Here is a 24,868-nt window from a genome sequence, read left to right on the forward strand (position 1 = left end):
GTAATAGGGAAACAACCTTCCCTTCTTGCAGTCCTTCCTGTCGATGTGTTTTCAGAACCAGACTCCAAAGACTGGCATCAGTTGTGGGTCTGAAGTCCTTTAATCTATGTGTATTAACCAACCCCTGGCCTGGCCCTGTCCCTCAGGGCCAGGGTAAGAACTAAAGTTCACCACCCTGTGGGGAAACTAGATAAAAGAAATCTTCTTGACTGATGTGCTACCGTGAAAGAATGTGGTTTGAAGGGTCATTTGATATTCTCTGCAGGCTTTGATTTTACTTTTTCTCATTCCTATTTTCATTGCCATGTCATAGCTTCTAATTCCTATATCTACAGTGTTCCAGATGATTAAGAGAAAGGTATTACCTACCATATAATATGTGATTACCTAATAGAGTTTATCTACAGGAAATGGTGATAAGAACAAATTAAGTTATAAATAGTAACTTTTTAGATAGGAATAGTATTTTCCTTGGTTTAAGGAAAGCTTGTAACCAGAATGTTTTACTAAGCAAATAAGAATGTAAATACCCAATAGTGTTTTTGGTAAGAATCTTCTACAAGAAAGAAGGGTACTCACTCAAGATAAAATGGATTTCTGACCAGAGCCCCTGTTTTTGGAGCACAGCTTTCAACTTTGAACAGATTCGAACTTGATCAACATAATCAAGCATCACTCGAACAACCTTCCCAGAGAGATGTTGCAGCCATGACAATGTTATTACTTCACAGAACTGAGGAAGAAAATTGGAACTATGAATGTAAATGAAAAATTTAAGTATCTATAGTGTTTAGAGCACTAAACTCACAGTCAGGAACCAAGGTCTCAAGTCCCTCATTTGTAAACAAAGGCATTGAACAAGGAAATTAATTTTTTTAAAGATTCATTTATTTTGGGGGGGAGGGGCAGAGGGAGAGGGAGAGAGAATCCTCAAGCAGAATCCCCACTGAGCACAGAGCCTGTTGTGGGTCTCGATCCCAGGACCCTGAGATCATGACCTGAGCCGAAATCAAGAGTTGGCTGCTTAACTGACTGAGCCACCCAGGCAACCCAGGGAAATTATTTCTTAGCTCTAACATTTGGAAAAATATTTACTACTGTATCATCAGAACTATTTAAGATATAACCAGGTGTGAAAGAGAGAGTTACCTAATACCTATTGTCCCCTTTGGTTGGCCACATGGCTATCTGGAATAAAGATTACCTTTCCAGCTACCGTGCACCTAGACATGGCCACCTAACTGAGTTCTAGCTAGCGAGATGAGAGTGGAAGTGTAGCAACCCCCAGAATGCACTTAAAGGAGAGCAAGGTGTGTGCTGCTGCTTCCTGCCTGCCCACTAGCTTGCTGGAATGTGGACACAAGTTTCTCTTGTGATCACGGAGCTGTCCAGTTAGAAGGCTGTTTATCTCTGGCCTTTACTTATGTGAGCGAGGAATGAGCCATCTTATTAACGCCACTCTCATTTTGAATTTTCTATCATTCATCACCTACTCCTCATGCCCGAAGGATAGATAGTTTCTGTCTGTAGGTCATTTACACACTGCTAGCAAGGTGCCCATGTGAGAAGTCAAATAGTACTAAATAAAAAGTCAGGAAATAATACAAGATGATATACACCTAAATGCCATCTCCTACATTAATTATAACCTAAAAATAATATACAATATTAAAACAATATGTTGCCTTTCACTTTTCAGAATTGATTCAAAGTACTTTCTGCATTTCACTGTTTGATTTTTGCTTTGATTTTAATATGAACTCAGGTATTTCTAGTGCATCTACTCTGTACTGAGCACAGATGTCTAAGCTGAGGAAAGTGGTGAGCAGGAACTTACACTGATGTATTTGTGGAGGAGACACATAATCAGAAAATGTTAAAAGGATAATTTCACAAACTGGTAAGTGCTATAAAAGAAATGGGCAACATAATAAGATTAGGGATAACAACTACCTTAGATAAGGTGGACAGATAGGAAGGGTCTCTTTGAGGAGGTAACACTTGAAACCTGAAAAGTGGCAGCTTTTTGAAAAGCCGGGGGTGTGCTCTAGTTGGGGGAAATAGAAGTGACCAGTTAGGTGGGGAAATAGGAGACTGGTGTGATGAAAGCCAGGAGAAAAATGTCTCAAGAAGAAAGAGGTGGTCGAGTCCAAGATGCTGGAGGAGTAGGCGACCTTAGTTTCATCTGGTCCCAGGAATTCAGCTAGATAGCTATCAAATCATTCTGAACACCTGTGACCTCAACCAGAGATCTAAGAAAAGAATAACTGCAACTCTACAAATAGAAAAGCAACCACTTTCCGCAAGAATGACAAGACGGAAAAACTCACCTAAAAAAAAAAAAAAAAAAAAAAGAACAAGAGGCAGTATTGACTGCCAGGGCCCTAATCAGTATGAACAGAAGTAAGAACTCTGTTGGAAGTAGAGTTGAGATAACAACTATAAAGAATACTAGCTGGGCTTGAAAAAAAGCATAGAAGACACTAGAGAATCCCTTTCTGGAGAAATAAAAGAACTAAAATCTAATCAAGTCAAAATCAAAAAGGCTATTAATGAGATGCGATAAAAATGGAGCCTGTAACTGCTAGGATAAATGAGACAGAAGAAAGACTTAATGATATATGGGGCGCCTGGGTGGCTCAGTCATTAAGCATCTGCCTTCAGCTCGGGTCACAGTCTCAGGATCCTGGGTTCGAGCCCCACATCAGGCTCTCTGCTCAGTGGGAAGCCTGCTTCTCCCTCTCCTGCTCCCCCTGCTTGTGTTCCCTCTCTCGCTGTGTCTCTCTCTGTCAAATAAATAAAATCTTTAAAAAAAAAAAAAAAAGGAAAGACTTAATGATATAGAATACAAAATGATGGAGAATAAAGAAGCTGAGAAAAAGATAATCCCTGGATCATGAGGGGAGAATTCAAGAGAGAAATGATATCATAAAGCAAAATAATATTAGAATAATTGGGATCCTAGAAGAAGAGGAAAGAGAGAGAGAGAAGAGCAGAAGGTATACTGGAGCAAATTATAACAGAATTTTCCTAATCTGGGGAAGGAAACAGGCATTCAAGTCCAGGAGGCACAGAGAACCCCCCTCAAAATCAGTAAAAATAAAACAACACCTCAACGTATAATAGGTGAAACTTGCAAATCTCAGAGACAAAGAGAAAATCCTGAAAGCAGATTGGGACAAGAGGCCTGTAACCTACAAGGGTACAAACATTAGACTGGCAGCATACCTATCCACAGACCTGGAAGGCCAGAAAAGACTGGCATGATCTATTCAGGGTGCTAAATGAGAAAAACATGCAGCCAAGAATACTTTATCGAGCTAGATGTCATTCAGAATAGAAGGAGAGATAAAAAGCTTCCAGGACAAATAGAAACTAAAAGAATTTGTGAACACTAAACCAGCCCTGCAAGGAATATTAAAGGGGATCCTTTAAGTGAAAAGAGAGCCCCAAAGTAACATAGACCAGAAGGGAACAGAGACAATATACAGAAACAGAGACTTTACGGATAATACAATGGCACTAAATTCATATCTTTCAGTAATTACTCTGAATGTATATGGGCTAAATGCCCCCAGTCAAAAGACACAGGGTATCAGATCGGATAAAAAAAGCAAGACCCATCCATATGCTGTCTGCAAGAGACTCATTTTAGACCCAAAGACACCTCCAGATTGAAAGTGAGGGGATGGAAAACCATTGATCATGTAACAGACCTCAAAAGAAAGCTGAGGTAACAATCCTTATATCAGACAAATTAGATTTTAAACCAAAGACGGTAACAAGAGATGAGGAAGGACACTATGTCATAATTAAAAGGTCTATTGAACAAGATCTAACAACTGTAAATATTTATGCCTCTAACATGGGAGAAGCCAATTATATAAACCATTAATAACAAAATTAAAGAAACATTGATAATTATACAACAATAGGAAGGGACTTTAACACTACACTCACTGCAATGGACAGATCATCTAAGCAGAAGATCAACAAGGAAACAAGGTCTTTGAATGACACACTGGACCAGATGGACTTCACAGATACATTCAGGGCATTCCATCCTAAAGCAACAGAATACACACTCTTCCTCTTTTTTTTTTTTTTATTTTTATTTTGTTATATTAGTCACCATACAGTACATCCTCAGTATTTGATTCAGTGTTCCATGATTCATTAAGAATACACATTCTTCTCGAGTGCACATGGAACATTCTCCAGAATAGATCACATACTGGGTCACAAATCAGGTTTCAACCAGTACCAAAAAATTGGGATCATTCCCTACATATTTTTGGACCACAAGGCTTTGGAACTGGAACTCAATCATGAGAGGAAGTTTGGAAAGAACTCCATTACAGGGATGTCTGGGTGGCTCAGTCGGTTAAGCATGTGCCTTCGGCTCAGGTCATGATTCCAGAGTCCTGAGATCGAGTCCTGCATCAGTCTCCTTGCTCAGCAGGGAGCCTGATTCTCCCTCTGCCTGTCATTCCCCCTGCTTGTGTGCTCTCTCTCTCTCTCTCTCTCTCTTGCAAATAAATAAATAAAAATCTTAAAAAGAAAAAAGAACTCAAATTCATGGAGACTAAAGAGCATCCTACTAAAGAATGACTGGGTCAACCAGGAAAGTAAAGAAGAATTTAAAAAATTCATTGAAACAAATGAAAATGAAAACATAATTGTTCAAAATCTTTGGGATGCAGCAAAGGTGGTCTTAAGAGAGAAGTAGATAGCAACACAAGCCTTTCTCAAGAAACAGGAAAGGTCTCAAATATACAACCTAACCTTACACCTAAAGGAGCTGGAGAAAGAACAGCAAATAAAGCCTAAACCCAGCAGAAGAGAATTCATAAAGATTAGAGCAGAAATCAATGAAATAGAAATCAAAACAACAATAGAACAGACCAACAAAACTAGGAGCTGGTGCCTTGAAAAAAATAATATTGATAAACCCCGGGACAGACTTATCAAAAAGAAAAGAGAAAAGACCCAAATAGGGACACCTGGGTGGCTCAGCTGGTTAAGTGTCTGCCTTCTGCTCATCTCATGATCCCAGGGTCCTGGGATGGAGTCCTGTGTTGGGCTCCTTGTTCATCAGGAAGCTTGCTTCCCCCTCTGCCTGCTGCTCCCCGTGTTCTCTTTCTCTCTGACAAATAAATAAAATCTTAAAAAAATGAAAAGACCCAAATAAATAAAATCATGAATGAAAGGAGAGTTACATTCAATACTGAAGAATACAATTTTAAGAACATGTTATAAGCAACTTTATGCCAACAAATTAGGCAATCTGGAAGAAATGTATGCATTCTTAGAGACATCTAAGCTACCAAAATGGAAACAGGAAGAAACAGAAAACCTGAACAGACCCATAACCAGCAAGGAAATTGAAGCAGTAATCAAAAATCTCCCAACAAACAGGAGTCCAGGGCTGGATAGCTTCCCAGGGGGAATTCTACCAAATATTTAAAGAAGAAAAAATATTTACTCTTCTGAAACTGATTTCAAAAAATAGAAATGGAAGGAAAACTTCCAAACTCTCTCTATGAGACCAGCATTACCTTTACCAAAAACCAGGTAAAGATCCCACCACAAAGGAGAAAACAGACCAATATCCCTGATGAACATGGATGCAAAAATTCTCACCAAGATACTAGCCAATAGGATCCAACAGTACATTAAAAGGATTATTCACCACGACCAAGTGGGATTTATTCCCGGGCTGCAAGAGGAGTTCAACATCTGCAAATCAATCAATGTGATACACTATATTAATAAAAGAAAGGACAAGAACCATATGATCCTCTCAATAGAAGCAGAAAAAGTATTTGACAAAAGACAGCATCCTTTCTTAAAACTCTTCACAGTGTAGGGATAGAGGGAACATACCTCAATATCATAAAGCCATCTACAAAAAGCCCACAGCAAATATCATTCTCAATGGAGAAAAACTGAGAGCTTTCCCCCTGTCAGGAACATGGCAGAGATGTCCACTGTCACCACTGCTATTCAACATAGTACTAGAAATCGTAGCCTCAGCAATCAGACAACAGAAAGAAATAAAAGTCATCCAAATAAGCAAAGAAGAAGTCAAACTCTCACTCTTTGCAGATGATATGATACTCTTCGTGGAAAACCCATAAGATTCACCCCAAAATTGCTAGAACTCATACAGAAATTGAGCAAAGTGGCAGGATATAAAATCAATGCACAGATATCGGTTGCATTCTATACACTAACAGTGAGACAGAAGAAAGAGAAATTGAGTCAATCCCACTTAAAATTACACCAAAACCATAAGACACCTAGGAATAAACCTAACCAAAGAGGCAAAGGATCTGTACTCAGAAAACGATAGAATACTTGTAAAGGAAATTGAGGAAGACACAAAGAAATGGAAAAACGTTCCATGCTCATGGATTGGAAGAAGAAATATTGTTAAAATGTCTATGCTACCTATATTCAATGCAATCCTTATCAGAATACCATCAAGTTTTTTCACAGAGCTGGAACAAATAATCCTAAAATTTGTAGGGACCAGAAAAGACTCCAAATAGCCAAAGGAATGTTGAAAAAGAAAGCCAAAGCTTGTGGCATCACAATTCCAGACTTCAAGCTATATTTCAAAGCTGTGATCACAAAGACAGCATGGTACTGGCACAAAAACAGACACATAGATCAATGGAACAGAATAGAGAATCCAGAAAAGGACCCTCAACTCTATGGTCAACTAATCTTCAATAAAGCAGGAAAGAATATCCAATGGAAGAAAACCACTCTTCAACAAATGGTGTTGGGGAAATTGGACAGCCACATGTAGAAGAATGAAACTGGACCATTTCTTTACATCATATACAAAAATAGACTCAAAAAAGATGAAAGACCTAAATGTGAGACAGGAATCCATCAAAATCCTAGAGGAGAACACAGGCAGCAACCTCTGTGACCTTGGCTGCAGTAAGTTCTTGCTAGACACGTCTCTGAAGGCAAGGGAAACAAAGGCAAAAATGAACTATTGGGACTTCATCAAGATAAAAAGCTTTTGCACAGCAATGGACACAGTCAACAAACCCAGAAGACAACCTACAAAATGGAAGAAGATATTTGCAAATGTCTTATCAGATAAAGGGCTAGTATCCAAAATCTATAAAGAACTTATTGAACTCAACACCCAAAGAACAAATAATCAAGAAATGGGCAGCAGATATGAACAGACATTTCTCCAAAGAAGACAACCATTTGGCCAACAGACTCATGAAAAAATGTTCAACATCACCGGGCATCAGGGAAATACAAATCAAAACCACAATGAGAGGGGTGCCTGGGTGGCTCAGTCAGTTAAACATCTGCTTTCAGCTCAGGTCATGATCCCAGTGTCCTGGAATCAAGCCCCACATCTGGCCCCCTGCTTAGCAGGGAGCCTGCTTCTTCCTCTCCCTTTTCCTGCCACTCCCTCTGCTTGTGTTCTCTCTCTCTCTTTCTCTCTGGAAAAAAAAAAAAGCACAAGGAGATACCACCTCATACCAGTCAGAATGGCTAAAATTAACAAATCAGGAAATGACAGATGGTGGCGAGGATGTGGAAAAAGGGGAACCCTCCTACACTGTTGGTAGGAATGCAAGTTGATGCATCCACTCTGGAAAACAGTATGGAGGTTCCTCAAAAAGTTGAAAATAGAGCTATCCTACGACCCAGCAATTGCACTACTGGGTATTTACCCCAAAGATACAAATGTAGTGATCTGAAGGGGAACCTGCACCCAATGTTTATGGCAGCAGTGTCCACAATCCCCGAACTATGGACAGAGCCCAGATGTCCATCGACAGATGAATGGATAAAGAGGATATAATATCTATATACAATGGAATATACTCAGCCATCAAAAATATGAAATCTTGCCATTTGTAACAATGTGGATAGAATTACGCTATGGGTATTATGCTAAGTGAAATAAGTCACTCAGAGAAAGACAACTATCATATGATCTCATATGTGGAATTTAAGAAACAAAACAGGATCATAAGGAAGAGAGGAAAAAATAAGACAAAATCAGAGAGGACACAAATCATGAGACTTTTAATCATAGGAAACAAACTGAGGGTCGCTGGGGGGGGGTGGGGTTGGAGGGATGGGTTAACTGGAAGGATGGGTGATGGACATTAAGAAGGGCATGTGATGTAATGAGCACTGAGTATTATATAAGACTGACGAATCACTGACCTATGAAACTAATAATACATTATATATTAATTGAATTTAAATAAAAAAATAAGAAGAGGTGGTCAACTATTTATTGTGATTCCTTTTTCATCAAAAAGGTGACCAAAGAGGGGCACTGGGTGGCTCAGTCGGTTGAGCATCTGCCTTCAGCTCATGTAATGATTTTGGGGTTCTGGGATTGAGCCCCATGTCAAATTCCCTGCTCAGTGGGGAGTCTGCTTCTCCCTCTACCCCTCCCCCTGCTAATGCTCTCTCTCAAGTAAATAAATCTTAAAAAAAAAAAAAAAAGGTGACCAAGGAGACCTATTTAATCAAATTTTGGAGCTAAAAGAGGTAGCCAAGAACCGAGGACATGGGTATCAGGACCCCAGAAACATTTTAGCTAGGTTACTCACCCCTTCAAAGAAAAAGCATAATTCGTTTATTAGACTGCATTCATTCTTTAAAACCTTACTCAGCTGCTACTTCATTTGTGAAATTCCCCAGGTAAAGTTAAATCACTTTTCCCTCTGAACGGTTTCCGTACCTTTCACATCTACTACCATATCTATTTTACATGTATTTATCATACTGAAATCCTTTCAACTATGAGCTTCTGGAGAGAATGGATGGCACCTTATCTATTGCCGTGGTTCAGGGCCACCAGTAATGACCATATAAGGTGATATAACACTGCACACTTACCATAGTATCTTTGATAACTGTAGGTGTCCAGCCTTCAAAAGTATAACAAGGATGAACTTTGTTTCCATGAGGACAGTCAAAGCACCGCTCTGTGTCATACCCGTAATTCAACAGCATCCTGAGCATGACTTCATCTTTCAGTGTGTACTGCAGTGCTGATGGGAAATGTAAAGGGTTGACTCTGCAGAAATAATTGACGTTGGCCCCATGCCGCAGCAGCAGATTTATCAGCTCGTAGTTGCCCATCCGTAGGGCTATCTGGAGGCAGTTAACCGGGTCTTGATTAGGCAGAGCTCCAGCACTCAGAAGCAGCTTAACTGAAGAGAGGTCACCATTCGATACAGCAAAATACAAAGCTGACTTCCTGTGGTCGTCATAGTGTTTGCGAATTCTCTGATCGAGCATGAAATTTACATCAAATCCAGCCTGGATGAGGAGTTCCAGGCATTCGGGGTGTGCTCCCGCTGCCGCACAGTGGACGGGACTGATGCCGCTCTGCTTAATGGCAACAGGGTCTGTCACTGGAACCAAAATCTTCAGAGCTCTGAGAAAGAATTTCAAAGTGCATCAGAAAAATTGTTTCTCTTAAGATGCAGCATTAACCTGTTTATGATGGGTTTATACTAGTACGAGATGGCGTTAGTATCAGGTGGCATTAGGACCCCCAAACAAAAAGTGCGTAACTCCTGCATCCAAAAGCTCAGATACTTAGTAAAGTTAAGTGAAACTACTGTCTAGATATAAAACTCAGAATGAATCTAATCGGTGAGACCTGGGGTTCCCCATATCGCCCAAGCACCTGATAATAATAGTAGTTTTCTGTCTCGTTTGTGGCTACAGAGGATGCCTGTCTTCACCACTTTCTAGCTGGTTGAGAGTTTCCTCTCTTTCAAAGGGGTGTTGGAATTACAGGATCAGAAGTAATAACCAAGTTCCCAGAAACTGCCCCCAAAATCCCCCATAGCTCTTCCTATTTCTATCTGCACCCATGTAATTGAACTTACAACAAATGGCCTCTGTCAGCTGCCACATGAATGGGCAGGTGGCCTGAATTCTTAGGGATGTTGGCATCAGCTCCATGCTCTAGAAGAAGAGTCAGACAGTCTGGATTTCCTCCGCTGGCGGCTTCAAGTAAGATGGAAGCAGAGTCAGAGGCCTGACCAAGAGCGTTAGCTCCTAAGAGGAGAAAAAGTCTGTTATGCAAAAAGTCTTTTCCACTGTATTGCATATGCATTCTTAATATATCAGCACTACCAAAAAGCAATTATTAAGGAGCCACTTGAGCAAAGCACTACGAATCAAAGAAATAAAAAATGTACCTCCTGTTCTCGGCCAGTTTATAATGCAGTTGGGGAAGGAAGAAATGGTGCAAGCCGTCTCTAAATTATGAGTAGGCTGGCTTTCAGAGGAAGTTTAATAAGTTATTTGTTTGGAACTTGAAAATTCCAGGAGAAATAATTTTATAAAAGGTGATTTTATTTCCAGATGGCCTATAAAAGCCCACTTACCCCATCCTTATACATAGGATGGTACCAACGGTAGCACCAGGCCGTCTGTTGATGCGTTGGTGGAAAATGGAATTTTTCTGTTTTAACATGTTCTTAGCAGGCTGTTTGTAGTAAGACACACTAGTTGTTTGCAGTTGAAGCTGGGGACTTAGTGTGCCGAGCGTCATGATGGTGTGGATGCTAAGGGTATCAAGTGTAGGCAAAATGTCCTCTGAAAGTTCTCAGTTCTGGATTTTGAGGGGAACTGGGTGGCGAAGGAAGGAGAAAGGTGTTTTGGGTCAGTGGCAGAAGGCCTCTCAGTAAAATGGGCTTTGAAGAAAGAGTGGCCTCTGAATGGACAAAGCGCAAGGGGAGCATTCCGGGCACATTCACAGCACATATAAGACAGATATAGTGGCTTTAAAATAGTTGAGACTCCACAGTCATCCGAACATAGTGGCCGCCCAAGAACCCCACTCCAGGAATGCATGAAGAAAGTTCGGGTAAGCCTCCAGGGCAACAGCGCTCACCCCGTACAGTTTCCCTTAGGTGCGTAATTTCTAAACTTCACATCGACCCTGACAAGTAGATGCCAGGATCTCCACTGTAAAGATGAAAAACCGAGGCTCCTTGAGGTTAAGTGACTTCCCAAGGAGACACACAGCTGGTAAGCAAGGTAGTCAGGATTGTGGACCAGACCCAGGGCCTGTTTCTACGATGCCACGTTGCCACTCCCGTCATGCAGGGTGGTAAAGTAGCGTGAGTCGGAATGAGACAGATGTGGGTTCAGATCTTGGCTCTGCCATTTCCTAGCCGCGTCACTTTGTGCAAATTACTTCATAAGGGAGTTACCTCAGGGAAATACCTCACTGAGGTCAACTGATGCTGGTTTCCTTTAAGAGTTAAGGATTTAAAATCTGGTGCTTCTCCCCTTTCTTTGTATTTTAATCAACGATCTAGACAAAAGGTTACTTTTTTTGTGTAGATGGAGGGTCCAGTGTTTATTTTTGTCATTCTAGCTCATGACTCTAGACATCTCTGATATTGCTCATTTGAAACATCTTACTTAAAATGTCTTATGGCCACTGACTGAAAACTACAACAGCCTCCCCTGTATGATGGGAAAGTTCCAGGTACGTGTAAAAAGCAGAGAGTTTTTCTTAAAAGCAGGAATCCCTGTAGGCTAGAAACATGGAGACCAGGACCGTATATTGCTAAAGAAAGAAATAAGGCTTCTGGACACAAACAGGAAGGAGAATAAAGAAGGTAAATCTAATACTGGGACTTTATTAAATCTTGGTAAAGACTTGCTTCTTTGACAAAAAGCTCTAGACCCTACATTGCTTCATTAATGGGGGTCTCCTCAAAGACAATAAATGCCAAAGTTCTCTGAGCCGAGGTCTCTGCCAGTTAAACCAGGATCTCGAATTGGTAGCAGGGGAGGGTGTGTTTAAAGGGAAGTCCTCCAACTGGTACCATCCCTAGCCCTCTTTCCTTAAGTGTAAAATGAGGACAGTGCCTACTTGATAGGGTTTTAGAAGATCACATAAAGCAGGGTAGGTAGTTTAATGGCTGGTGCTAGAAAGTACTCAATAAATCTAAGTTGCCTTCTCCTTCTCAGTTGTGGGTATTACTGGAGAGAGAACTGGGACCCAGAGAGCAGCAGCCAGGGAGCAATTCTTAACAACAGAAACATCTGACAACACACTGGACTGGCCCGTGACTTAGCTTAGCAGAGATGACATATAGGGGGTGATGTGGGTTCTGCGAATCTAGAAACGGACAACACATAAAAAATTAAAAAAAACAGCCATCCTCAGCATGGATGGGGTGCACTATGTAAAAGAGTAACCTGCACCCTAGTAATCTTACAGGAATTACTGCACATTGAAGGAGAAATAGTCAATCTCCATTTTAGGCTTTTTAGTAGCCACTATTAACATATGCTTTCATCAGATATTTATGTTAGGATTAGATAAAACGTTAACTTCTATTATTCTGAAGCTCTCCGTGAAGAGGAGGATGCTTGCATCATGTTACCCTTGGGGGTGTGCTGACCATATAGAAAATCTTGCCTTTCTGCAGTAACATTTCCATGATTTCAATGTGTCCACTTTGGGCAGCAAGAGCAAGAGGAGTGAATCCGTAGGAGCTCTGTGGGTCCGGGTGTGCCCCAGACACCAACATCAGCTTCACTATGTCCTGCCTGCCCAGTTTGGCTGCTTCGTGGAGAGCTGTCCTCTCGTTGGTACACCGCAGATTCACGTCTGCCCCATAGCTGATCAGCAAGGCGGCCATCTCATAGGAGTCACGTAGAACAGCTGGGAAAGTAGAAGTGAAAAAGGCATTAAGTTCACCAGGAAATTATGGCCAGAGTGTCTAATTAGCCAGTGTCCCTCAGACTTCTTAAGGAGCTCTTCCTGTCTACTCCCATGTGCCAGCGTTTTGTGCCTAGGAAACAGATTGCAAAATGAGGCTTATATCCAATAATATTAATAGTGTTTTACATCCATAGCCTATTGGCTTTTCTGTAAGCCAAGAACAATTATTGTCTACTGTCTGCTCACGTGGCTGAAAAACATAAACACACAAAATTTTCATTTATCATTTTTATGTTCTTCTCTCAAGAAAATGGGAACTTAAGTACCCAAAACAGTCCTAGAAATGCTTTTAAGTGCTTTAAACAAAGAAAAACAAACCCAGCAATAATTAGGAAATTATTTTTTTTTTTTAGAGAGAGAGCGCACACGTGAGTGGAGGGCAGAGGGAGAGGAAGAGCGAGAATCCCAAGCAGACTCCACGCTCAGCTCAGAGCCCACCTTGGGGCTCAGTCTCATGACCTCGAGTTCATGACCTGAGCTGAAATCAAGAGTCGATGCTTAACCGACTGAGCGACCCAGGTGCCCCAGGAAATTATTTTTAACCCCAGGTTTTGTTAAAATTTTCGAACTGGATTTTCTGCATTTATGTGGTTATCATTCACATTTGGATGATCATCTTTAAGTTCTTCAAGATTCTAAAACAACTTAACGTATCCATCTCCAGGGTGTCTGGTGTGCAGTCAGTTAAGCGACTGACTCTTGGTTTCGGCTCAGGTCATGATCCTGGGGTCGTGGGGTGGAGCCTCGCATCGGGCTCCACACCGGGCATAGAATCTGCTTGGGATTCTCTCTCTCTCTCTCTGCCCCTCTTGCTCATGTGCGTGTTTATTCTCTCGCTCAAATAAATCTTGAAAAAAATATGTATCCATCTCCATGTGTTAACTGTTGGCAGCCAGTGTGCGTGAGGACTCTTGCTGGGTGCCAGATGTTGAATCAGTGTGAATTCTGTTCACAACCATTTATGATGTGCCATGGAAAGTGCTTTAGGACTAGAAATGCAAAGTGCCAAGGGTGTTGGGTCTTTCTTAACTCATCGAGCGGGCATTAGTGTGCACTCCGATTCTGGAAACTCATGTCCTTTGTTTTAGGAAATCATTTTCTTGCCCTTATTCATTGATGATACACCACCTCCATCTTGTCTGTTCTCTTTCTAGCGCTTCTGAGATTCACATGTTGCTCCTCTTAGATGGTTTCTTTTTCTTTCCTATTTCCCATTTCTTATCTTCCTCTGGAAGTTTTTCTAAACTTTATCTCCCAGCATTCATTTTGAGTTTTATACTTCTGCTACCATTTTTAATTTTCAAGGGCATTTTTGTTATTTTGTTCAATTTTTTGCAGTGTCCTGTTATTTCACTGCTTTTCACTAATTTCTCTAACTTGATCATAATTTCCCTCTACATTTTATTTTCCCTAAATAGTCTCTCCTCCAAGTTGCCTATCTCTGTTGAAGACTTTTCTCGGATAGTCCTTATCTGTCTGCTCGTGATTAAAGAGTTGGGAACTGAAAAGCTGACTGGGGATCCTAAACGTTGAGAGTAGCTCTTGGGCCGTGTTCCCAAATGTGTGTTGATGTGCCTGGGCCATTTGTTGGGGAACCCCCAATTTCACTCTCTTTAGTTCTTTCTTTTTGGGTATATCAAATTCCCCATAGAAGCCTCCTCTTGGAAGGTAGAGTTCTGGCTGCCGGCTTTCTAGAATCCTGGTGGAAGAGGAGGGCTGGGAGGTCTCGGCCTGTGTTTGCTTAATTTCTCCAGTGTTTTCAATCTGGTACCCCCACCATTGCCAAGTATCCCCCAGCCCAGAGAGCCTCTGTTTAAACTGCCCAGAGAATAAACCTCCAGAATTCAGGTGGAATGGGAGAAGGGATCTGTAGCACCAGCTTCTTGTTCCTTAACAGTGTTCCAGCAATTCCCCCTATGTTAGCTGCCTGTCCTTCACGGGGGCTCCATGAGGGAACTATCACCAACAACTTTCCAGGCCTTTTGATATAATTGTGTTGTTTTCCCCAAAAGCAAATTAAGATTCAGCTTTCTTTCTTTATATATAATTTTTATTTTGTTATGTTAGTCACCATACAGTACATTAGTTTTTGATGTAGTGTTCCATGATTCATTGTTTGCGTATAACACTCAGTGCTCCATGCAATATGTGCCCTCCTTAATACCCATCACCGGCCTATCCCAATCCCCATCCCCCTCCCCTCTGAAGCCCTCAGTTTGTTTCCCAGAGTCCACAGTCTCTCATGGTTCATTCCCCCTTCTGTTTACCCCCCCTTCCTTCTTCAGCTTTCTTGTCACTGACCAGTCATCCACCTGCTCTCCAGGTTTTAAAAAACTATGTTGCTGTTGTCTCCTCTCCTGTTCTTCTCACTCTTTTGTATCTTACCTCCTTAAAACAATTTCTTAACTATAAGTTTAGTGAAGACTCAGGAGGGAACAAAATCAGCCATTCGTGTTCAGTCCGCCCTTGGCCGCCTCTTCCTACTCTGCCCACCTCTTAGATTTCTTACTCCCGAATTCACTGGCTAAGACACCGTGCAAAATGATCAGCTCATTGGCAGAGATTTTGAACCAGGCCACCCCGTGGGCCAGTCTGTAGAGGGTCACGTACCCATGTCCAGTCAGTTGGGACCAGAATGACAGCCCCGCAACTATTACACAAAAAGTGGCACAAAAAGCCACCTTTCCATTCGCAGGGACACGGACGGAGCTGAGAGTGCTATGCTAAGCGGACTCAGGGAAAGACAAGTACCACACGCTTTCACTCACACGTGGAATTTAAGAAACAAAATGAATGAGCAGAGCTGGGGGGAAGGAGAGAGAAAGAAGCAAACAGAGACACACACTCTTCCTATGGTTACCAGAGCTGGGAGATGGGGCTTAAGGGGTGCACGTGTTGTGAGGGGCACCGGGTGATGTGCGGAAGTGTTGAATCACTGTATTGTTCACCCGAAACTAATGCAGCACCGTATGGTAACCGGAATCAAAATAAAAGCTAAAAACAAAACAAAACAAAACAAAACAAAAAACCCAAAGCATTGCCTTTGAAACCTGTGGGCGTGGCGGACACTCAGAACCACAGACTGTTTCCCGGGGACAAGGTAATTTACCTGTAAGAAGAGGAGAATTGCCTTCAGAATTCTTGGCATCCGGATTGCAGCCGTTGAGGAGGAGGAAACGGGCATTTTCTAAGAGGCAAGTGCTGACAGCCAGAAACAGTGGCGTTTCACCATTGTGGGTGGTTTGCTCCCACGCGCTGGGTTTTGAAGCTGAAATCAATCCATTAGACCGCGCAGGTTAACATACAGAAAGGAGTCTTAGGTTTATTTCTCCGAAGCGTGAGAAGAGTTATAAAGGGAGTTTACCTTTCAGGGTGATCTGCAAAATGTTCTTATTTAACTGCACGGCAGCCTTATGCAGAGGGAGCCAGCCTGCCCCATCTGCTTCAGCAAAAGCAGAATGGAACTTGGTCAAGCGTGACAGTGCATCTTCCTTACCTATTAACAGGTCAGATGGGAGCAGATTCACATTTGGCCCACACACGCGGCTGCCCGCGCTGCTTCTGAACCCCACCATCGAGGCCAGTGCACGGGACGACAGAGTTCGAGCCCCGCGCTTTCGGAGGGACACATTAGAATGGCATGGGACGAAGCAGCAGGAAGGCCTTTCGCCAGCGTTCCCTGTCGCTGGGGCCTGTGCTGCCCCTCAGTGCCCCCCGCCCCCAGCTCAGCAGCGCTTTGCTAAGTTGTGCTGTGCTATTTTCTCGCAGGCTCTGGTGAATGGGGGGGGGGGGGGGGCAGAGTGTTGAGCATTTGGGAAAACCTGCTCCTGGGCTTCCTGAATGCAGCGGGGAGTGCGCGGGTCAGCACCACAGGTGCCACCACCACCAGCTGGAGGGGACAGAATAGGAGGAGTACTTAACTGCCTCTATTGTTTCAATTATCTTCTTGTAGTCAGCGCTCAAAAAGGCATGCAAGCTGCGTAGAAAACAAATATATATGTAAGCCCCAAACAGGGAAAAACAAAGGCATTTGATAAAAACACAAAGGGTAAGGGCAACTGACGTTAGCCAAGGATGAACTCTTACGTGAGGCAGTTACTGAGGCTTCATGGAGACACTTCCAAAATATCGTGTGACCGATGCACTCCAGGGAAGCCGCTCTCCCATGTCTATCTTCCTTGGGGGGCGGGGGTGGGGGGCGGCATTATCCCACCTAAGGAGCATTTCCTAATTCCTTCAAGTGCCTGACCAAGGCCGCAAGCTTTCCTACATACCATATAACTCTTGCAAGTCTAATGGCTGGGATTTATCACTACAGTTAAATTTTTCTGAAACTTTTCAATCATCAAAATTTTATGCCTTTCAACCTAAAATCATGACTTAATTACTGAATGAATTTAAAAATATTTCATCACAATGTTAACCGATAATCTAAGGAACCCAATTTCTTTACAAAACGTTATTTAAAGATGACTTTAAAGATTATTCCTAAAAGTAACCCAGAAGTGTAGGAATGGTGTGGTAAAGAGCACTGACCCGGAAGCCAGACCGCCTGCCTCTCACTGACCAGCCCTGTGACCTTGGGTAACACTTACCCGTCTCCTCGTCTCTACGTGGGGATAATAGGACTTACCACATAGAGAGGTAACGAGAATTAGAATTAAATGAGTCAATATTTATGAAATGCTTAAAATAGTACGGCACAAAGTGATCAGTCCAATGTACTTCAACATCTCTATATTTAATTATAAAATCCGTTGGAGTTAAAACACATCTATCCAGTTTTATGTCCAGCAGGCAAATAGAGGTCACCATCCCATGCAAACAGGGTTAATCACCCCTGAAAAACAACAGTAACTGTTGGGGGGCGAGGTTACAGATTAGCCAGAGAGCATTGCGGCGGGTGTGCCTGGCTGGGGACGATCCACCTCCAGGGCGATCCTTTTACACCACGGAGGGACCCGTGGGGTCCTTTCCTGGTGCTGTCATTACAGAACTCTGAATATACACCCTTCAGAAAGGGTTCGTCTCTTCTGGGTTTAAGTTTACATCTTTCCACCTTTTGATCTGAATAAAGACTGGAACTTACCCCATCTCCCCGCTGAGGGTGAGGATAATTTTCCATGTGTATTGGTTGGATTTATGCATTCCCTTTGGCGCCCCGAAGACCAGATGCATTAGAGTTCTCTAGCCTTTCCTATCCTTGTGCATTTCTTCTCATTTCCAGCCTGCAAGCTCTCAGCCAGAGTTGCTGCTAACCTCCTTCAACTGTTTCCTCCCTAACTACATCCTGAATTATTTCCAAATTTTCCTGTCTGGCTGGTGAGACATCAAGTCTCATAGATATTTAAATGACAGCTCCTTAGATTTTGACCTCTCTCCTGTTTTTATCACAACACTAGAAGTGTGCTAATGAGAGTCCCGACTGTCGAACACTCATGCCACCTCGCCAGTGAGATACCGCTACCTGTCGTCTGCAGATGCCTGCTGTGTCGCCCTCGGCCGGTGAACGTCCTGTAAGCTCTGCTGGATGATGAGCTGGGTATCCAAGTCCTCATCTGTGTCTTCATCGCTGGTGTAATTATTCATGTGGAACGCTGACAGAGTTAAAGTCAGAATGAATTAAAACTATTTTTCCAGTTGTGAAAACAAGATAATCAAATACTTAAAACCACAAACGAAATTCAGAGAGCTACAACATTAATAGGACTGAGAAAATGCAAAATTTAGAAAAATATTAAAATTTCTCATAAATTCAAAATAGTTTTCTGAACTGCCACAAATTCAACATAAATTTGAAGTTTCCGTGAGTAGCCACTGACTTAAAGCCAATTCAGGAAAAACCACCTTTCATATAAGACTTAGGTCAGTGCCATTTTAACTATGAAAATAATGATTTATTTTAGACTTGGCATAGGAGGTTTTTTCCTCAGTCATTGAAGCACTCACCCAAAAGAACATCCTTATGCTAAAAATAACAGTAAATACTAAAAACAAACATGTTATAGGAATATATGTACTCTCATAATACAACATATAACAGGAATAGTGGTAGTAAAACACGATGTATTAGGCAAAATCTCAATGGTTTTAAAAGAACATTTCTGTTTTAGCACAGAATAGGTCTGATCACATACCAAAGACGTTTTACCTTCTGTTATATCCTTTAGGAGAGCGCGGAAGTTTTCACTGTCAGAGATTAGCACATCAGAATTTTCGCTTATATTTAGGCTTTCCACTCCCCTGTAGTGACCATTCCATTAATAGCTTTACTATAAATACCTGATCATAAGACAGTCTGGCACATTCTCCTTGGCTTTTTTTACATGTGTTTTAGCTCTCTTTGGAAACATGATCTCTTTTCTTCCCTGCTGTATTCATCAAATTTAAAGGACTAAACGTTTTATTCCTGGTATAAAATGCTTTTGCAGGGGGTTGGCTGCGCGCGGTGAATCCCTTCTCGTCAGCCTCCTGCACGTAGCCACTGCAGCCCAGAATCAATTTTCCACTTGAGAGGCCAAACTCTTTTCTCTGACCGATTTATCAAAGTGACCGTCCCAACCGTCCTGATTCACTGCTAGGTAGCGGCACCTACATTTTCTCTGGGTCACGGAGCTGCCGCCTAAAGTATCCTGGGAATCCCAAGGAAGGAATTAATTCCACACAAGATAATAAAATTTCGACTATAATTTTGTTTTGTTGAAATGTTTTAAAATTGTTAATCTATGCTATTATGAATATATGCTAATAATAAGAATATTAACTATTAAACATAACAAAGAGACACTTGGCATTTCCAGTCAAACACGAGATCAGTGCCAAGCAGCACTAACACCGCCGCGGGTGTGCAGGCCGCCCCTCCCCCCTCCCCGCCCGCCATCTTACTGCCTTTCTACGCAGTGAGGAATTGTTTTGATATTTTCCTTATTTAGAATCACCTCTGGTAGGTGACTGGAAAGTCAACTAGTACTGAAGCTGAAGAAATGACTTAATACTTGGGAAAACATATTTTCTGATATTGAGATTTATCCAGTTATTCTCTCCAAATCTGTTCCTCACCTACATAGCAAATAAATCAAAGTTTCCAAGATTTCTCATAGGCTTCAAAGAAACATTTCTCTTCATGTTTTCTAGAAGGGCTGTATTCCGGTCAAGTGAGAGTGGTACATCAGGGAGGAGGACTGTGAAAGACCATCTAAAAGAAAGACACATGGGGCGCTTTGGTGGCTCAGTCGGTTAAGCATCCAACTCTTGATCTCAGCTTGGTTCTTGATCTCAGGGCTGTGAGTTCAAGTCCTGTGTTGGACCCCACACTGGGCATAGAGCCTACTTAAAAAAAAAAAAAGAATGACACGAAGATACTTGCTTTTATAATATATATATTTTGAAGTAAATGAAGACAACACAGATCCTTTTTTAATGCTTTCAGATGTTTTAAGTTTGTCCAATTTAGTTATCCAACTGACAAAGCAAGGCAACCCCACGCTTGATCCAGTGTTGAGTGGGTTGGTCGGTCTTTAACAGCATTGCAATAACAAAGTTAGTAGAATGTCCTGTAGTGGAAAGGGTTCCTTTACGTTCACTTGTCTTGTAGAGGGGACAGATGTAGGCATTCGACTTCACAATCTGAGACTTTTTGGCTTGGAAAAGAAAGAAATACATTCATTTGGTAAAGGGAAAACAGCCCCTCGGACTAAATGAACAACTATTTTAGCACCAAATCTAAGATCACGATTATAATATTTGAACATTTCAATGTTGTTATTGTTAGTTTACCGTTGGTATGTAATTATGGCTGTGAAACAAGACAAGTGATCTCCTACGGTGCACGATTCTCGGTCTAGAGGATAAGAATTGAGAGTTTTCAGGAATCCGGATAACTTAGCAGACGTGAAAACACTCAAGAGGACTTGAGAGGAGGAGGAGAAGGTAGGGAAGAAGGAATAAAACACAGCACAGATAATGAGGCAGACATAAAAAGAGAGGACACTGATGCCTAGAGCCCGAATATGAGAAATGCATAAATCAGAAGAAGTGGAAACTACTATTTGCTTTCAGCAGGTATTACTAGGAAAAACACACCAGTTCTCACCTACTCACAAAAAGAACCTACAAATCATCCTTGAAAAGCCCAATGTGAGGTATTAGGAGTCTTCCTAAACTGAGGCTACATTTCTTGTAGTTACAATTGAACTACGTTAATAGTGAAAATACTTAATGGGGTTAGGTGGTGATTGTGGGTGATTTGTAAATGTTTCCATTGACAGTTATCGGAGAACAAAAACACTAGAGAAGAAAGAAAAATCAAAAGAATGAGCCTCATTTGTTCCGACTCGTGGAAAAATGATGGCAGCAGCAGAAGGGAAAGAGCAGGTAGCTTTCCCAGGAGAGCAGAGCTGGCCTCCACCCGCTGGGACCTGCAACGTCTGTGCCTTCGGGCACCCGGCTGGCTCTTGGGCCTCAGAGTTTCCTGCAGCCAGAAGACTCTAGCGCCAGCTGTGTGTTTCTAAGAGGTGTGCAAAGGCATTTCAGAATCAAAATATTGATGGGAAGCCCCGGACTCTGGAAAAGGAGAAGTGTGGATGGAGGAGGGGCATCCCATGGGATAAGAGCAAAAAGAGGCAGAATGATATTCCCAGAATAACATGATGCAACACAAAACAGGGAAACAATGTATTTTCAATGTAAACATTAAGTCGCTGTTTATTGTAATGGAACCAAGTCTTAAAAGATTTGTGCAGAGACTTAATTGGGGGAGCCGTTAAAAATATCTATCACTACCCCCTCTCTAAAACTCTTAAGAAATTTTGTTAGAAGTATTCTTACTTGGTTTTATCCATATGATGGGCATCAGGTCAAACAGAAGTTTGGGATGTTGTTCGGCAAGCAATCCACTGCGAGGAGAAATTGACATGTTAATTAGAAATAAGATGAACTTTGCTTCTAGAAATTGCTACATAGATATTAGCTTTTAATACAAGAGAGGACCAGAAATATGCAGAGAAAGAAATATAAAACAAGACAAAACAAAGCCAAGGAAGAGGCAATGAATAATTGAAAGGAAAAAAAAAGATAATTATGGCAAGGCGGTATGTGCCAACAGTGGACAAGTATCAATTCCTGCCACTTTTTTAAAAAAAGATTTATTTATTTGAGAGAGAGAGAGAGAGCGCATGCACGAGCAGGGTGGGGGCAGGAGAGAGGGAGAAGCAGACTCCCCACTGAGCAGGGAGCCTGATGCAGAGCCCGATGTAGGGCTTCATCCCAGGACCCCAGGATCATGACCTGAGCAGAAGGCAGACACAACTGACTGAGCCACCCAGGCGCCCCTGCCACTTTTTAAATACCATCCAGGAGGCCAACACTGTCCTATCACAATTGGTCCTCACCATGACCTTGTCCCCATTCCTGTGCCACAGATGAAGAGTGGAGGCTCAGAGAGGTTGAGTAGTTCTCTTAGAGTAACACAGCCCTTAAGTGCCAGAGTCAGAATTCAAGCATACATCTGCCTGTCAAGAAAATGAAGTTTCTTTTCCCTGTGCTACATTGTTTATTTGCTTGAAAAAAGGAGGGAAGGAAGAAGGGGAAGAAGGGAAGAAGGGAGGAAGGGAGGAAGAAGGAAGGAAAAGATGAATAAATGCATCTATAAGGACAAGGAAGTGAAGACAAATGTCAGTAGATGATGAAAAAGAAGAGAGAGAGAAATAACCACAGGAACTAGCTACAGCTAAGTCTCCTCTTCACCCTGTCTTGGAATGGTCTCTCTAGAGCCTCTTTCTTGCTCCCCTCAAGGGATTCTCTGGGCCTCCGCCTTTAACCCTCCCTTGAGAGCAAAGCCTAACCCTGACCCTGGAAATAGAGGATTGTGCTTATTAATGGATTGATAAAGAACAGGGTTCCGAGGGAAATAATCTCTCCCCTTCCCTCTTACCCCTACGTATTTTTTTTTTTAAAGATTTGTTTATTATTTTAGAGCACGAGTGGGAGGGGGAGAGGGAGAAGGACAGACTCTCAAGCAGACTGCCCGCTGAGTGCAGAGCCCCGAGGCAGGGCTCGATCGGGCCGCTGAGTTCCTGACCTGAGCCAAACCACGAGTCCACAGTGTAACTGACTGCGCCACCCGGGCGCCCCTCCCTGACGCATTTTAAACAAGAATAGCAATGCTCGGTTTCCCAAGCTGGAAATTCAGTATTTATTTTAAATACTTATTTATCATGTCATCAAAATCTAAGAGAAAGTTTTCCATTCACCAACAGAAACGGGAAGTTTACTATAACCATGAAATGTTTGAAAGTGAGGCACTCCTGCATGTTACGAGACAGACGTGACCAGTCCTAAAACAGAAGAAAACAACTTCAGCTAACTTTTCTACTAGTAAGACCATTAAAATATTAACTAAAAATTCTTCAGGACCTAAAAATACTCACTTAGCAATTGCTCCGGGCTGAGTAATGATTTATGGCAAGAATTCTGATATTTTTTTACTACTTGCCATGTTCCCTAGAGGCGGCCGTCTGTTGGGCTGGGGGGGGGGGAGCCGATGGCGTGTTTTACCCATTCAGCTACAACTAAAGACATCTCTGCCCTTGAAAGCCCTGACCTTGCTCTGTCCCAGCGTGCTCCGTCGAGGTACAAGCCGTGGATGTACACGCCATCTTCTGGGGCCGTCTTGGACGTGTCCGAAGGAATAACCTGGAGGGAGAGGCGCACATTCGTAATGGTCTCTTTGCCAGACAACTGTCTCATAAGGGAAACATTTGCTCAATTTTCAGAACGTATTCAGGGAAACCCCACTATATAATGGCTTGTATAAATTTTTCGGTAAAAGTGTAAATGTAAAAATGTATAATACAGTTCTTTTTGAAGGATGTTATCAGTTTTTACTGGACTTTAGATTAATTTTTGCTAAAACAGAAGAGCAGTATTATTTGAATGGAAAATTGAAATATGTAAAAGTCCTATCAGACACAGCAAGACAGATATCATCTACTTTCTTCATGAAACACAAAGAATGGAAAGAATGGACCATAAAGATAGGAATTCTGCATATCTTCCTTGCTTAAATACATGATTTTGATATAATGATAGACTGTGGAGTTTAGGGGATTACTGTACCTCAAATTCATATCCTAGTAAATCAATAGGGATGGTGTATTTTCTGGCATAATTCTGCATAGCTCCAGTTAGGAAGGCTTGGGTGAAAAAGAATCCTGAGAGCCAGAACACGTTAGGTTTTCCTGAATTATGCCAGTCCTGTAAAGGGCAAACAGAATGCATTATGTTCATTGCCCAACTCACACAGCATCACCTCATATACAGTTCCTGGTTCTGGTTTTTGTGCTGCCCACACTTTCCATCACAGGACTCTCTTCCCAACACAAAACACTGGTCTCCTACCTCTTTTCCCTTATAGTTACTCTTCTTGGAAAATTCAAACAAATTTTAACATTAACTTAAATAAAACAAAGTTTGAAGGATTCACATCTTTTGCAAAGAGCTAAAGGTAAATTATTTGGGGATTTATAATTTTACTTAATCCCACTCAAAAGCCACTATCTTTAGATATCTCACACAGAGCCCTGGTGTGTTGATTCCAGCTCCTTAAGCCTCTAACACCCAGTGTCCCCATGCCTACTGCCCCCACCCCAGTTCAGAGACCCACTGTCTTCTTGCTGTGTTGATGTGTCCGTCTTCTCACTTCTTCCGTCTCTGCTCAGGACATCTAGAGTCATGCTTCCAGAGTAGACTTCACCATGCACGGTTAGGACTGGGTTTAGCACCTTGTAAAATTCTTTAGTGACCTACTACTACTCTACCAAATTAAAGTCTAAGCACCTTAGTCTCCTAGTCAAGAGACTTCGCAATCTGGCCCCAAATTGTATTTCCAGCTTGATCCCTTTGAATTCCCCTTTAAGCATCTTGCAGTCTAATCAGACTATCTGCTCGTTTCTTCTCTGCATTGGGTGGACATCCATTGTATTTTCTGCTTATCTTAAAGTGACAATACTCTTACATCCAATGGAGGCTGAACCTTTCCACTCTCTCAACCCAAGCACTTCTGGTGCAGGAACTCTGCTTCCTGGGGTGGGCACGTGATTC

At 42.0% G+C, this 24,868-nt stretch overlaps 3 protein-coding genes across 12 annotated transcripts in view; 1 reads left to right on the forward strand and 2 right to left on the reverse strand.

The window, feature by feature from the left end:
• APPL1 (adaptor protein, phosphotyrosine interacting with PH domain and leucine zipper 1) overlaps positions 1-18,418 on the forward strand; it is a 58,401-nt gene extending 39,983 nt beyond the window's left edge. For both annotated transcript variants that reach the window (XM_057311814.1, XM_057311817.1), the window contains one exon: positions 18,172-18,418. In XM_057311814.1, coding sequence (XP_057167797.1) covers positions 18,172-18,225 — 54 coding nt within the window. In that variant the 3' untranslated portion in view covers positions 18,226-18,418. The remainder of the gene's footprint in view (positions 1-18,171) is intronic.
• The window catches only part of ASB14 (ankyrin repeat and SOCS box containing 14), a 43,608-nt gene extending 24,604 nt beyond the window's left edge, over positions 1-19,004 (reverse strand). For 5 of the 9 annotated variants that reach the window (XR_006409796.3, XM_057311819.1, XM_044384939.3 and 2 more), the window contains exons 1-8: positions 18,237-18,358; positions 16,690-16,745; positions 16,134-16,265; positions 15,879-16,037; positions 12,464-12,709; positions 9,906-10,077; positions 8,902-9,445; positions 580-733 (exon numbers count right to left, since the gene is read on the reverse strand). Coding sequence is in view for 7 of the 9 variants with exons in the window: in XM_057311819.1 (XP_057167802.1) it covers positions 580-733; positions 8,902-9,445; positions 9,906-10,077; positions 12,464-12,709; positions 15,879-16,037; positions 16,134-16,265; positions 16,690-16,745; positions 18,237-18,358 (1,585 nt within the window). In the remaining 2 variants the exon portion in view is untranslated. Of the gene's footprint in view, positions 1-579; positions 734-8,901; positions 9,446-9,905; positions 10,078-12,463; positions 12,710-15,878; positions 16,038-16,133; positions 16,266-16,689; positions 18,183-18,236; positions 18,367-18,906 lie in introns of those variants that run through there. The other 4 variants (XM_044384944.3, XM_044384943.3, XR_007191805.2 and 1 more) reach the window with 4 other exon arrangements.
• Positions 19,005-20,176: 1,172 nt separating this feature from the next.
• Positions 20,177-24,868, reverse strand: part of DNAH12 (dynein axonemal heavy chain 12) — a 199,297-nt gene continuing 194,605 nt past the window's right edge. Inside the window, exons 71-74 of the mRNA XM_026501080.4 lie at positions 23,885-24,022; positions 23,370-23,461; positions 21,596-21,663; positions 20,177-20,409 (exon numbers count right to left, since the gene is read on the reverse strand). Coding sequence (XP_026356865.3) covers positions 20,219-20,409; positions 21,596-21,663; positions 23,370-23,461; positions 23,885-24,022 — 489 coding nt within the window. The 3' untranslated portion in view covers positions 20,177-20,218. The remainder of the gene's footprint in view (positions 20,410-21,595; positions 21,664-23,369; positions 23,462-23,884; positions 24,023-24,868) is intronic.

This window comes from Ursus arctos, unplaced genomic scaffold (assembly GCF_023065955.2).
Source record: "Ursus arctos isolate Adak ecotype North America unplaced genomic scaffold, UrsArc2.0 scaffold_14, whole genome shotgun sequence".
Taxonomy (NCBI): domain Eukaryota; kingdom Metazoa; phylum Chordata; class Mammalia; order Carnivora; family Ursidae; genus Ursus; species Ursus arctos.